Source organism: Lampetra planeri, chromosome 65 (genome assembly GCF_965212315.1).
Source record: "Lampetra planeri chromosome 65, kcLamPlan1.2.h2, whole genome shotgun sequence".
NCBI classification, from domain to species: Eukaryota; Metazoa; Chordata; class Hyperoartia; order Petromyzontiformes; family Petromyzontidae; genus Lampetra; species Lampetra planeri.
In genome coordinates, this window is record NC_136171.1 from 1,965,127 (window position 1) to 1,980,317 (window position 15,191).

Sequence of the window (15,191 nt, forward strand, 5' to 3'; positions counted from 1 at the left end):
CACACACACTCACCCTCTCGCACACACTCACCCTCTCTCTCACACACACTCACCCTCTCTCCCACACTCACCTCTCACATACATACATACAAACACACTCACCCTCACCTGTGTCAGACACTGGGCAGCGACCTCCCCTCCGAGTCAGCTCACCGCCACAGGGGGGGGGGTTAGGTTCGACTCCCGCTAGCGGTGACCACCTGTGTTGTGTTGCGGCTGGTTAAACAATCCTCCACAGGCATGCAGGCAGGAAGGGCTGCTACGTGGACCTTAAAGATCTTTCGATGGGTCCAGGGGGGGAGGAGAGTTGGGGGTAGGGTCGGGGATGGGGGGAGGGGGGGCGGGGCGTGGGGGTAGGGGCGGGGATGGGGGGCGGGGAGTGGGGGGGGGGCCGCCACGGCCATTGCTTGCCGGCGTTAAAAAAACCCAATGTCTGTGGGCTTCTAAAATTGTCCACAGCCGAATCCTTTTGTAAATAAACACTCGGCCACCCACCGTCCCTGTGTCGTCGACGCGGTGTCGTCACCCACACACACCGAGACACGCCATTTGCCACGAAGTGCCGGTGACATCACCACGGCACCTGTGCCAGGCTATGTGCACGTTAAGGCCACGTGAAGTGTCGAACACCCGCTGGCAGGAGGTCTCGGGACAGACCCAGCAGGTGCCGTGGGTTGACCGACTGAGATGACCGGCAGATGCACCACCTATGCCCCTTACCGTGCCAACTTGCTGTGTTTTATCCGCCTGGCGCTCCGCTCGTTGTTGTGAGCGTCGCTCCTCTGCCCTCCGTTGTTGCTGGAGGGCGACTGCCTCCGACTGCCCAGTAGCAGCGTCCTTCACGAGCCTCCTCCAAAGAGGCCGATCTTGACACTGTTGGTACCAGTCATTGGCAAGTCCACTCGGCGCCATCCTCCTGTACCGCATCAGCTCCATCTCTTCTCCAGGCCATGTCGTTCACGTAAAGCCCCCTCTATGCAGCCAAACGGAAGCTGTTGGGCATGCGTTGGCAGGGCATGCGGTGCTGCATGACCCAGCCAATGTAGCCTTGCCGGCCGGAGGAGCTCACTGATGGGAATGTGTCCAGATCGCACACGCACGCGCAAAAAATATCCCTCGTGTAGCCTTAACAGACTGTTGGGGCAAGTGCTGTTAGCGAACACCTATGAAGGCCGGCACGGCACACGAGGGGGTGGGTGGCCAGCAACCACGCCCAGCCGCCTTTGTCTCCCCAGTGGCAATTTTACACCACACCGGTTACTCATTTTAGGCTGAGTCGATCTAGGGGAGGCTCCAGACCGGTTCAGATAATCATCACTGTGTGTTGGCCATGAGCGGGAATCGAACTCGGGTCACCGGGTTCGTAGCGCAGCGCGCTCACCGCTCCGCGCCGCACACACAGGCACACACACACCACATACATACATACACACACCACACAGGCACACACACATGCACGCGCGTTGGGCTCGCGATCTTAGCACTCCAAAAGAATCGCCGTGGGCCCGGGTGGGCGGTTGAGAGGGCCGGTGATGGGGGCTGACGGGTAGCTGCTCCTACGGCTGAGCATGGGGCGCAGCGGTGGCTTGGAGATGTTAACTTCAAATGAAGATTGATTTTAACTACCTCACCTGGTTTACAGGAGGGCATGGGTTCGATCCTGACCCTGACGTCTGCTGTATACGCTTTGGTTCTTTCTGTAAAGTCACGTGGGTATAAAATAAACCACGACGTTTCGGGCGCAACACAAGCGTCCGTCATCAGGTGGGACAGCGTGGTCTGCTGCTGAGGCAGACTGTTTTAAAAGGTTTGAAATTGGTGTAGCTCAAGGGTTATAACGTGGCCGGGGCTGGTGATGTTAATGTGAGAGATTAGCATGTAACTGTAAGATAGGAGGAGAGCGGCCTCCTAGACGACGACACGCAAGTGTCTATGTTAATGGGAGAGATTAGCATGATGTTAACGTGAGAGATTAGAGGGCACGGAAGTGGCTATGTTAATGCGAGGGATGTTAATGTGAGAAATTAGGACATGGAAGTGGCTATGTTAATGTGAGGGATGTTAATGTGAGAAATTAGAGGACACGGAAGTGGCTATGTTAATGTGAGGGATTAGCATGTAACTGTAGAAAAGGGGAAGAAGAGCCTCCTCGTATATTTGGAGTTTGCGTGTCTCTCTCTCTCCCCATGGTAGCGTGGATTTTGCTCCGGGCCCTCCGACTTTTTCCTCCACGTTGAGAATCAACATCGCGCATTTCGAGTATTTGGCTGCTTCAGATTTCCACACGACGACGATGAGCCGCTTCGTCGAGCTGTCAAATTGTGGTGGCCATGTTGCATCTGAAAAAGAGCTACGCAGCTGATTGGTCCACACCAGAGACAGCTTTTCTTAGAGCCGAGTCTCATGGTGTTCGACCAGATGACGCCAAAAGGTGCACAGTTCAAAGACAACGCACTATCAGAGTAATGAGAGCTCGGGGTAAGTATCTACATCATGAGGCCTCCTTTGCCAGTGTTGAGTTCCCAGGATGCAGTTGGAGACGGAGGTAAGTTGAGGGGCTTTCGCCAAAGGTTTATTACAGACTTGACAACTTAACAAACAAGGGTGTAACAACTCCCAGGGGTTAGGGGTCCTACACTGAGTCCTGGTCGCTGCCTGGCTAGCTCCAGTCTCTCTCTCCGTGTCGGATCGGGGACTCTGCCAACTCCACCGACCGGAGGGAGAAGCACCTCTATCGGCTACCACCGGCGTCCTTCCAGACTCACAACTTCGTCCCTCTATACCCTGGTTCCCTCTCTACCCTTCTCGTTCTACTCGTTCCCACAGTGACCCCGCTTTCGTCACGGGGTCTCCCTTAAATACTCTGAGACATGACGTCATCGAGCCACCCAGCGCGCATTTGAAGCATGTTATATTTATTTTTTTGGGGGGGGGCAGAGCTTTGTGACGTCATATTTGAGGGGGATGGGGTCTGACTTTTTGTGACGATGGGGGGGGGGTCAAAAATCGTCCAAAATCGCGTGACGTCATTTATGGACGGCCCCTTATGCGAGAGCCCCGGGGGCTTATGGAAGCCTGGGGTCCCGCCATGAGGTTCAAATGTCCACTTATACATTTGTAATAAACGACTGGACCACGATGTCTGGCTCAGTGTCCTTTATTATTCGGTTCGTGCTGTACACCCACACGGCTGTCTTTACTCTGTAGCTTCTCCACGGTGCTGACTCCAATGTCGGCCCGATCCACAACAGCAGCTCCGCTGCTGTTTCTCTCACACAGCCCCCCTTGGCTGTACTCGCTGCTGCTCTTCTCCCTCCGCAGCTCTCACAGCTTCTTGCTCTCTCTCTCTCTCTCTCCGCAGCTCCCTCCTGGCAGCCACACCGCTGCCTCTAACAAGCAGCCCCCTCTCTCTCTCTCTCCGCAGCTCCTCCTGGCAGCCACACCGCTGCCTCTAACACGCAGCCCTCCTGGCTGTCTCCTCCGCAGCTGCACACCACTCCGCAGCTTCCTCTTATCTTCGGGGTTGGCTCCCGATGGCCGTCGGCGCCCCCCCCTCTCCACACTTGCCCGCGTGGCCTCACTCTTTTCCGCTCACACCCCGACTGCCTTCCCCTTCCGGTTTACCCGCTTAAGGCCCCGAACCTTCCCCCCACGTCACACGACTCCACCCCCCGTGACGTCACATCCGGAAGGTCGCTTACGCCCGCATTACACCACCCTCCCCCGTAGAAAAATCCCAGCCGACCTCGGCTGACCAATAGCAAATCGTAATGCGGCGAACCGAGCTTCCCCCCCTAAAGGACACTAAGCATACAATGTAACAGCAAGAACAACAACAACAACGCAATTAACATCAACGAACGTACAAAAAGCATGCAATAAATACAACTGTAAGAAAAAAATAACAAGACAACAACAATCAACGAAACGTAAGCGATTTGGAACGTGTGCGGGTCGCCGGCCCGTCCCGGACGGTCGGCGGCCCACTCGCAGAACGGGAACGCGATGAAAGTCGAGGAATGACAGGGGGTAATCCCCCTGTCGCAGCTGGAAGTCCATCGCCGTCCCGTGTCCCTAAAGAGTTAGTCTTGGGCTTGTCCTGTGACCGTGCCCGCAGCTGGGTCGGAAGGGCTGCAGGGCTCGAAGGTCCCGCAGACCCGGCAGGCGTCCTCCGAGCAGGGCCCCTCGTCCCCCGCAATGTCACGGCCGGCCTGTCTGTTTCGGAGGATCTTTAGCCGACTTGACCGGTGCCGAGGCCTCCTGCTGCGGCGGAGCCGGGAAGCGGGCCCAGCAGTCTCTGGCGTAGTGGCCCCTACGCCCGCAGCGGAAACATTCGGCCTCGTTGCGCCGAAGCGCAGGCCTCGCCTCCTGACGGCCCCGTTCTGGTAGCACCGCGCGCGGTCTCGGCCCGCCGCGTCCCGTCCATGGAGCGGAGGCGGCCGTCAGTTGTTGAGGGCCCCGGTCATCCGGAACATAGACGGCCTGCGCAGGGTTCCACCCCAGCGCCTCCCCTTCTTTGACGGGCCCCCCCGTCCACGCCGTCACTTGTTTCCAGCGACGGAGGTTGAATTGCGCATCGAGACACTTAGCAGCCATCCGGGAAGTTAGCTTCTCATGCCCACACACAGGCATGGGGATCCCTAGATCCCGAGACAGCTCCAACATTTTCCCTAATATGAGAGGCTCAAGCAGGTCCTGTGGCGTCTCAGGATAAGCTGCCATGGCCAACTCCAGCACCGCACCCCTGAACGCCACGGGCGACTCCTCTGGTGCTCGTTGTCGTTGAGCGAATCGACGATGCGCATCATCTGGTGGCTCATAAGCATCGGCCATTTCTTGAAAAACACCACATAAAGTTGCCTTCTTATTGGTCGCTATGGAACGGAAGAATCGGACAGATTCGTCGTCCAGGAGAGTCGGCAACACCTCCAAAGCCTCCGCATCGGTCCATCTTGCTGTGCGTACCGCCGCCAAGAAGCGGCAGGCGAACGCGCTCCAGTCCCCACCGACGGAAAATTCTTTAACCGTTGTAAGGTGGCGACTCCGACTCCTCTTCCCGCCGTCTTCCAATGGTGGTGGTTGTGATGGCAAATTCAAAATGGCGTCGGCCCGCGGCGTGGCCAAGATGGCGGTTTGGCGCCACGGAGCGCGCAAAATGGCGGCCTCTTGCCGCGTGGGCAATGGCGGCGGCAGGACAGGCAACGTGGCGGCCCGCGGAGCACCACTTGCATCATCCATCGTCCCTGGCGCGACGAGATGGCATAGATGCGCCAGGACGTCCTTAAGTGCCTCCAGTTGTACCGCCATCGCTTGCCATCGTTGATCCGCGTCTGATGATGTCGACGGACCCGCCACCGCGCCAACATCCTCCACTCCCGTTCCCGTGGTCGCCTCAGCCGGGCTCTCCTCCACCACCCCAACAGGATCCGTGGTTGGGGGGAGTTCGTCGTCGTCGGACGAAGAAGCCGATGCAGGCGCCGGATTAACCTTCTTCCTCACTTGTTTCGACATGCCGTTGCACTTCCGACACCAGTGTAATAAACGACTGGACCACGATGTCTGGCTCAGTGTCCTTTATTATTCGGTTCGTGCTGTACACCCACACGGCTGTCTTTACTCTGTAGCTTCTCCACGGTGCTGACTCCAATGTCGGCCCGATCCACAACAGCAGCTCCGCTGCTGTTTCTCTCACACAGCCCCCCTTGGCTGTACTCGCTGCTGCTCTTCTCCCTCCGCAGCTCTCACAGCTTCTTGCTCTCTCTCTCTCCGCAGCTCCCTCCTGGCAGCCACACCGCTGCCTCTAACAAGCAGCCCCCTCTCTCTCTCTCTCCGCAGCTCCTCCTGGCAGCCACACCGCTGCCTCTAACACGCAGCCCTCCTGGCTGTCTCCTCCGCAGCTGCACACCACTCCGCAGCTTCCTCTTATCTTCGGGGTTGGCTCCCGATGGCCGTCGGCGCCCCCCCCTCTCCACACTTGCCCGCGTGGCCTCACTCTTTTCCGCTCACACCCCGACTGCCTTCCCCTTCCGGTTTACCCGCTTAAGGCCCCGAACCTTCCCCCCCACGTCACACGACTCCACCCCCCGTGACGTCACATCCGGAAGGTCGCTTACGCCCGCATTACACATTGATGGGACGATATAGCCCACTGCTACTGACCCAGATACAAATCTCCTTTATAAGCAATGCCTTTATATGGTGGTCGTCGTGTATGTAAAAACGCTTTCGTTAGTTCAATTAGTTGAAGCAGCGAGTCGAGGTGCGTGCGTTGTTTGGCTCGGCATTGGGACAGAGCGAGCAGGGCTCGCAGCGATCGGAAAAGGTCGCGAGTTGAATTTCTGGTGAGGCGCGGTCACTGGCTGGTGACCGGGCAGAGACCATCAACTGACTGCACTTTAGAAGCCGGTTTTAATCACAATTCAGTCTACGCGTGAGTCTATGGATCTCTATGCGCGAGTCTATGGATCTCTAAGTAAGTCACTGGTGATCGGGCAGAGACCATCAACTCACTCCACTTTAGAACCCGGTTTAATTGACCGAGGGGGGGAGGGGTGGATAAAATAGGTACCACTTTGTGTGTATGGGGGGCAGGGGGGGGGAGTTAACAGTGGTTTGTCTTACGGACACACTCGCCACCGAACCCCCCTGTGCTGCTGTCACGAACCCCGCAATGCTTTCAAATGTGTGGCAGCCCCCCACCACTCACACGCACACACTGGCGATGTCTTACAGGTGAAAGTGCACCTCACCCGCTGAAAATGAGTGAAGCCCAATGCGAATTAGCCGGGCTCTGATCAGGGATTATTATTAGGCGCACGTGGTGCGTGTTGCGGTGTAAAGTCATCTTCGGCATTTAGTAATTTATTTTTGGCAGTAAAGTAGCGCAATTGCTTCATTGGCTCGTTGGACTGATTTATTAAAATATAGCATGCATTGTATGTTAATAATAATAATAGGACATTTTGTACATTTTGACTGGTAACTTTTGTAAAATAATATTAATATAAAACAATAAAAATTCTCACGACGTTTCGATTGCAACACAAGCAATCATCATCAGGTGTGAAATCCACAAATTTGATTTCTTCATTAATGGTGTAAATGCTTACCCCGAGCTCTCATACTCTGATGGCGCATTGTCTTTGAGTTGTGCGCCTTTTGGCGTCATCTGGTCCAACCCATGTGAGACTAGGCTCTAAGGAAAGCTGTCTCGGGTGTGGACCAATCAACTTCAAGGACAGTGCATACATTATCAGAGTTATGTTTTTTGTTTGCATTATGGCTGCAAGTATTGTGGTCTATGCAAATGTAGTGTGGTTCAAGGAGGCTTGGACGACGTAGTCGGAAGCACACTTATTTATTCAACACAGTTGTATCTACAGGCCGAGATATACAACACTCGGAGGGGTATCGGCCCCTCCACCCGTCTAACTGGGAGATCGACAACCTATGTTACAGCTAGCCTATTCCTAGGTCCTCCACTATCGGGCTAGGGGAGGCTAGCTAACCCAGCCCTGGTTAAGCTGGGATTACGGCACCCTGAGTTCCCAGACCGGCTCTTACAAGAGCATCGGCTCTGGGCTCTTGGGGCCACGCCACTGGCTGGCCTTGGTCGGTCCTGAGAAGGACAGCGATCCAAGGGAGTCCCAGGGCTTATCTAGCAGGTCTTCTTGCTTCTCTGGTTAAAGCTGAACACTCAACCCCGAGCCCTCTGGCTCACCGCCTTATATAGCCACGCCCCCCTGAGGGGTGGGGCCGCGGGGGATCCCAGCGCCGTGTTAGCCCCCCAGGCTAAACGGCGCGGACGTCGATGTAAGCACCTGCTCGTGTACAGACATAGCCACGCCCAGTGTGTTTGTTTCCCATTCGTATCAACTCTATAACACCCCCTCCGTAACACCTCTACACAAACATGACTCCTTGTAAAAAAGGTGTCAGTTTTGTTGCCAGATAGAAGGGTAAAAAAACAATTATCAAAACAGGAGGTGTTAAGATGTTCAAACCACCAACTAGATACCTTTTGCAAGGACAAATATTAGAGAGAGAAATAGGAAGTTTGACAATAAATTTAGTCAAATTAGAGAGTGTAATGCAATGCAACACAGAGAGTCGGCTAACACAGTTAACGCATAGCCTGGTGGATTACGTTCTTCCAAAGATTGCTAAATTATAAGTTAAGTGTGAAACAGAAGGAATCAACTACTGCATCAACGACACATAGTCCTTGTGAACATGCAAACACATATGCTCTGATAATTCTAATATATGCACTGTCGTTGAAACTGTTGGGCCTACACCGGTTGTATTAACAGAAAAGGTAAAACCAATTCTTATTTTTCAGATATATTCAATTTAACACGTAGGCTTTCTTGCGAATTGCCGGATGATGCTGGATGTAATTACCAGCGAAACGTCGTACTAAAAAAACTTTAAATGTTGTGGATTCACTCTTCAACACATCGGTGGGCTAAAGTAGTGAACTATTTGTCTTTTGTCAACGTGACACTTTTTTACTGATTGGCCGTGTCGGGTGGTGGAGGGTTACGACACATTTATAAATAACGCGATCTAACCCAAAAACGTTTATTATGAAGATATATTCAAGTCTGCTTTGAAACCCCATCTCTTTAAAGCGGCCTTCCCTCGGTTTGCTCGGTTGCCCCTGGGTTCTGTTGTTGTTTCCTGCTTTTCGTGCATTGGCGCATCGAGCTCCTAGGATGGAATGAGAAATAAATTAACCTTATGGCGGGACCCCGGGATCCCATAAGCCCCCGGCTCTCGCATGAACTGCGTTGCGACGTCATTTTATGTCTGTTGGAGGCGAACGACGCGGCAATCTATTCCTCTCGACGAGCTCCACACGAAGAGCTAATGAAAGTTTCAAAGTTTTGTTTACGACTATGGCAATTTTGGCAACGACGGGGGCTTGGTGAAGAACGAGAGGATTGATTTCTGGTGGGTCGCGGCATTTGTGCGAGGTGAGATGGAGTCGCCAAAAACAAATAAATTAATTACGATTTTGCATTCTGTTTATTCGGGACCCCGGGGGTCCCACCATGAGGTTCAATTATACATTTGAATTATTTTGTCAGACGACTTCGCGCGACTCGGGCCAATGAGGAGACGGGCGATGTTTCATTCACAAAATGGAACTGGGGGAGGGTGGCTCCATTCATAAAATGGAAGCCTTGAAAAGAAAAAAGCGGATCTTTTTGCCTCGTGTTTCTTTCAACATTCCCAGCCTTAAAAGGTGTTTCAGTTGGGGGTGGGAAGGGTGGGGCGTGGGAGATGTGGGGCTGGGTGGGGTGGGGCTGGTCACCCCGTGGTTCCCTTATAAAACTCGTTTAACCTACACCAGGGGTCGGCAACCTACGGCTCCGGAGCCGCATGCGGCTCTTTACGGGCTGCTTCTTGACGATATGTACGTATGTACAGTATGTACTCAGATGCATTGCGGCTCTTGAAATACTGAATTTTGTACCGAATTGGAAAGAAATGGCTCTTCTTGTTATTTTGGTTGCCGACCCCTGACCTACACACTACACTTATACAGGTAGGAACAACAGCTTCCACACTGCCAACCAGGGATTATTTGTCTGTCTGTCGTGCACGAATGCGCTGTCCAACCAAGTTCCTACCTGCCCACTCCGAAGGAACGTGTTTCCATGGCCCCTCTCCTATTCGATCCCCTTGTTCCGGTCTCCTCATTCTTAGCCACCAATTCCCCGTCTTCACATCAGGGTAACTCAGTCATCTCCGTACAGGGATTGACATCAATTTCATTTATAATCAACCTCAATAGAAATGTTAGGTCCCTTTTTCAGTTGAGAGCCAAGTTGCCACTAAATTGCAGCAAGCACAACCGTGGGATTGATAGTGTAACCAATGTGGTTGTTAAATGAATAAATGGTGCATACAGTAAAACCTTGGATTGCGAGTGTTTTGCAAGACGAGCAAATTTTTAAATAAATATTAATATGATAAACGAGCGAGGTCTTGCAATACGAGCAGTACGTGTACGCTGTCTGCCAAGCGTCACGTTATCACGACTGATATTTGGATTATTAAAAAAACACGTTTCCAGAACGAATTATGCTCGCAATCCAAGGTTTTACTGTATTTGCACTGCAATATAGTTTGTAATTTTTAAACCTTAAGAAATGCTATGCAATTGGGTAATCGAGCATTTGAAGCTTAGGGGGCAGCTTTTAAAGTCCTGTCTACAGCCACAAAAGGGGGGGGGCAATACCTTTAAACTGGAGGGGGCAAAAGGAAAACGCAATACATGCAATGAAAGATCGAAAGAGAAAATTGCAGTGCAGAAGGCTTTTATTCAGTCGGCCACAATTATTCTTTCAGAACATTTGCTCAAAAATGCTGCTTATTTCTCAGTAGCACGGGCGGTCATTTTGGTGTAGGTGAGCCCCTTGTAGACGCCACTCAGGGGAACGTCAAAGAGAGCGCCGTTCGTGCAGGTGATGCGCAGCAGGGCCGTGTACGGGAGGTCGATGTTTGCACGCCCGATGCTGGCGACAACGGTGACGGTCTTGTGTGGAGGAACAGAGACGGGGAACGTGAGAGTTTCCGTCCGCTCCTCAGATTCCTCCAACGAGTGCGTGGTCTCAGAGCTCAAGGTGAAGCTGAACCCGGTCTCCACCTCCATAATTAAGGGAATGCCTGCAGACACCTTCAGGCTGAAGGTAGACTCGATTTTGTTGGTCGTAGACCACGACGACTTTTTGGTTATCGTCTTGGAGCTCTCGAAGGTGTGAGACTGCACGACGCTGGTGTCGTTGATGTACTCCATGTCTTTAATCTCCTCCATCTGCACGTTCGGCAGAACCTGGTGCATAGTTGGGTACTTCATGTTCTGGATCACCGACGACTTTACAGCATTGATGAAAAGGAAGCCCATGGAGTCGATGTCAGCCCCCGCTCGGCCCTGAACGCCCAAGCAGATGCCGGAGCCCACGTCGATCTTGTACTCGGTCTTGAGCCCCCAGTCCGTCATCTTGGCAAAGAACTCGCGGTTGCGGCTCGTTCTGAACTTGATGGCACCCAGACGCGTGCCGGCCCCATTGCCCCACAGGGAGAGCTGCGACATGAACTCGCCCGACTGGAATTCAAACTGCTGAGCAGAGGAGTCCACGGTGCCGAATTTCTGCCTTCGCCCGTCAGTCAGCCACACCTCCACACCCCTCACTTGCCAGCCTCCGACGCTCACGGAGAGTTTCTGCAGCGTGGCTGCATTGCTCCTCCCATCAAACGAGAACGCATTTCCACCTTGGCCTCCAATGATGTGCAGCGTAAGTGGGTACGACATTGTCTACCTGGAAGAGACAGAAGCAAGGGAGAGCGTGGCACGCAAGTTTAAATGGAAGGCACCTTCTAGAAGTAAATCGTGATAAATGTGGTTTTACACTTTAAGTATGCAAAAATAAACTCCACGCCAAGATTGTACAAATCAAATGCCTTTTAGGATTTGGCAATATCTTTATAGCAATATTTGAAAAAAGTGCACACGTTACAACCCACCACTCAACAAATAGCAATTAAGCTTTAGGCGCAAGTGCGCACATGCTCTTGGAACTGCGAGGCAGAGGAGCAGCAAAACGCAGCTTCAGTTTTTGCTTTCGCTCCCCATTTGAAATGCCGCAACAAGTGGGATATGAAGCATGGTGCATTCCACAACACCACAGTAGGTCATCATTCAGTAGCGGCAGAACGAGAGTGCAACACGCTAAATTTGTGACAAGCAGGACAAATACCTCTGTTCTTCGAAAAAGCAAAGCTCCGACAGGCAATCCAGGCACTCGGCTGCAGTCGACCTACACGGATCATAGGAACAGAAGCAGACGGATGAAGGTGGTATGGGGAAACGAGATTAAACCCTACAAGCCAAGAAAACCAAGTTTGCAGATACCCATGCAGGATCCACCCTGATGAAAAATGCCTCACAGAAGTCTGTTAGAGAGCCAGCACAATCCAGATAGCCAGGCGTTGAATAGTATTAGGCTTGGGGCAATACATGATAAGACGGTTTGCAAAACGTGTCAAATTAGACAAGTTTTACAATAATCTTAAATAGATTTCGGACAATTGCCATGAAATATCACATCAAACTTTGAAGCGTAGTCGGCTTCCTGCACACACCCCTCAAATTTCAGGTCAATAAAAAAAAAGTAGTTTCCCCATTTCTTAGAAACTATGCTACGAACCCAAATACAACATTCTTAAAATGTGGTAACTAGCCGGAGCAAGTGCGAATATGGAACGGTCGCGCTGGGACCGGTTCAAGTAAAATGTGGGAGACCAAGTCAATATAAAAAAAAAAACTTTAATTGCATTACTGAAAACCAACACAACGGCAGAAGCCCAGAGTTAACGCAGGTTAGGAAAAAATTAACCCGTAAAAACAAAGTTTGTCACTATAAATCCTTTATATGCGTGGCATCGGTTTTATTTATTTTTATTCATTTCTGTTTTTCTTGAGTAAGAGTTTCATTTTTATAGTGCGTTGACACATATCCAGAATAATTTTCTGTGTTTAGGAAAAAAATGTATGATTGTGTTAGTGAAATTTTTTTTCTCTTCTATAAAGTGGAAAAAAAAAAATTCTCACGAACATTAATTGTTACGCACGAGTGTGTGGAAAATGTCAGCTCGATTGGATCACGGGAAGTGGGTTAAAAAAACGACAGAAAATTTGCACGGTCGTAAGCGCGCAAGCAAACTTAATATAAAGGATTTAAAAAACGCAACCAAAACGTGCCCAACTACATCCAACAGAGTCTGAAAAGAGCACAACTGCAAATCCTTACGAAACCACTGCACCCACCACCCACCACCCACCACCCACCACCCACCACCCACCACCCACCACCCACCACCCACCACCCACCACCCACCACCCACCACCCACCACCCACCACCCACCACCCACCACCCACCACCCACCACCCACCACCGCTTACCTAGGCAGTCACCTCCGTAAAGAGTAGACGTTTTGTGCCGATCGCGCCCTCCTTTATATACACGCGAGCACACGCCACGTGGTACAATAAAGCGATCGTTCATTCCCATCCGCGGACAATCATGGGGGAGGGGCAATCATCGTGAGCCACTCAGAACGCTGACTCACTAATTGGATGATGCGTGGCACTTCCTTTGCGCGTGCCCATTTTACGTGAGACGCCGCTAATTACACTGGTCAACAAAAAAAAAAAACTTTTTTTTCTGGCCTGGACTTTTGCAGCTGTTTTAGACTAATTTCAGGGTGCTGATCCCAAACCTGATCTCAGATTTGCTCTATCACATCTCATTTTATGCTATCGGCATACCCCATTTTCATAGATTTTACCCGAAATTAACTCTGTCACTTATGATTGCAAGTTGTTGCGAGTCAGTGACTGCTTTAGTGTTAAAATATGGTGCTGTAGTTTTAGGATAGTGTGTTTATAATATAATTTTATGTAGATATCCACATTGATTTAATATTTATCTTCTGCAGTTTTTATTGAAAATGCAATATTTGATATCTCAAAAACCTGATGTGATAGACAAAAATTGATGCCACATTTGGAATCAGCACCCCAAAATTACCTTACAACCGTTGGAATACCTTATGCCAGAAAAAGTGTGTTGACCAGTGTAATCCAAGCCACGGGTTTTGGCGCCGAATGAATGCAATCACGGTTCCGATACAAGTCTGTTGAGAGTTAATTCAGGGAGTTCACGTCACCTGGCATAATTACGCGCTTGTTCCTCCGTCCATCTTCACCTCCAGGCCAATCACTGCGAGCCAATTACCGCGAGGATTCGCTAATTGCATGGGTGGTCGTTCGGCGCACGCGTGCTCATTGTGTGACCCGCCGTTCATCAGCCGAGCTACAGGCACGCGCCTCGTTAACGCAATCACGGTCCCGATACGATACGAGACCTTGAGAGTCAATTGAGTGGCGGATTCAAGTGATTTCAGAGTTTTTGTTTAAACTTTTTAAGATGGCCCCAACGTAAAAGGTCAAATTTATAGTGTTGATGAGTGCCATATTAATTAATGACCTTTGAACTGTACGTGCTTCTGGTCAATTTCTAAGGTTACTATTTTAACACCGTAGGCTTTCGTGACCAATACCATCCATAATACAGGTTTATTTTTTTAGATTGCGTAAATATATAAATGCGTCGTGAAACCCGCGACCAACTTACAAAGCAAATTAGTAAGTTTTGTTACGTAAACAGAACATGCCATTTCGTTCATAGTACAGCACTAGTGTATAGTGTAGTGTATAGTAGTGTATAGTGTAGTATAGTGTAGTATAGTGTAGTGTATAATGTAGTGTATAGTGTAGTGTATAGTGTAGTGTATAGTGTAGTGTATAGTAGTGTATAGTGTAGTGTATAGTATAGTGTATAGTGTAGTGTGTAGTGTATAGTAGTGTATAGTGTAGTGTATAGTGTAGTGTATTGTGTAGTGTATAGTGTAGTGTATAGTGTAGTGTATAGTGTAGTGTGTAGTGTATAGTGTAGTGTATAGTGTAGTATAGTGTAGTGTATAATGTAGTGTATAGTAGTGTATAGTGTAGTGTATAGTGTAGTGTATAGTGTAGTGTATAGTAGTGTATAGTGTAGTGTATAGTGTAGTGTATAGCGTAGTGTATTGTGTAGTGTATAGTAGTGTATAGTGTAGTGTATAGTGTAGTGTATAGTGTAGTATAGTGTAGTGTATAATGTAGTGTATAGTGTAGTGTATAGTGCAGTGTATAGTGTAGTGTATATTAGTGTATAGTGTAGTGTATAGTGTATAGTGTAGTGTATAGTAGTGTATAGTGTAGTATACGAGTAAAGCACACCGGTGGATTGGAGAGCAACGCCACAACATTTACAATCTGAGTACGACGTTTCGCCAATCATTACAACTAGCTGCATCACGCGCCAGCCAGATTTGTGGATACATCTTCCTGTTACGTTCCTTAAATAGATAGGTAGATGTGATAACATCACTTGTGAGGCCTTCTTACGCGAATTGAGGGGGGGGGGGGAGGTGGTTAAGGAATTCGTATAAATGACTATGGGTATCCATTGCAGGTTGGGTTATTTAAATGGTACTCAACGTACATTAATAATGCTATCTATGTAAGCTAATTGTTCTTGTTCTTCCTGTCGATTGTGTGCACTAAAATAGACGTCCC

At 50.3% G+C, this 15,191-nt stretch overlaps 1 protein-coding gene across 1 annotated transcript; it reads right to left on the reverse strand.

Moving 5' to 3' along the window:
• Positions 1-10,311: 10,311 nt before the first annotated feature.
• On the reverse strand, positions 10,312-13,055 carry LOC144737170 (aerolysin-like protein). The gene is made up of 3 exons (XM_078619889.1): positions 12,975-13,055; positions 11,769-11,828; positions 10,312-11,330 (listed from the first exon to the last, which is right to left on the reverse strand). The coding sequence occupies exon 3, from the start codon at positions 11,321-11,323 to the stop codon at positions 10,382-10,384; it is 942 nt and encodes a 313-aa protein (XP_078476015.1). The 5' UTR covers positions 11,324-11,330; positions 11,769-11,828; positions 12,975-13,055; the 3' UTR covers positions 10,312-10,381.
• Positions 13,056-15,191: the final 2,136 nt, after the last annotated feature.

Coding starts and splice junctions, on each gene's coding strand:
- LOC144737170 (XM_078619889.1), bottom strand. CDS start 11,323: ATGTCGTACCCACTTACGCTGCACATCATTGGAGGCCAAGGTGGAAAT.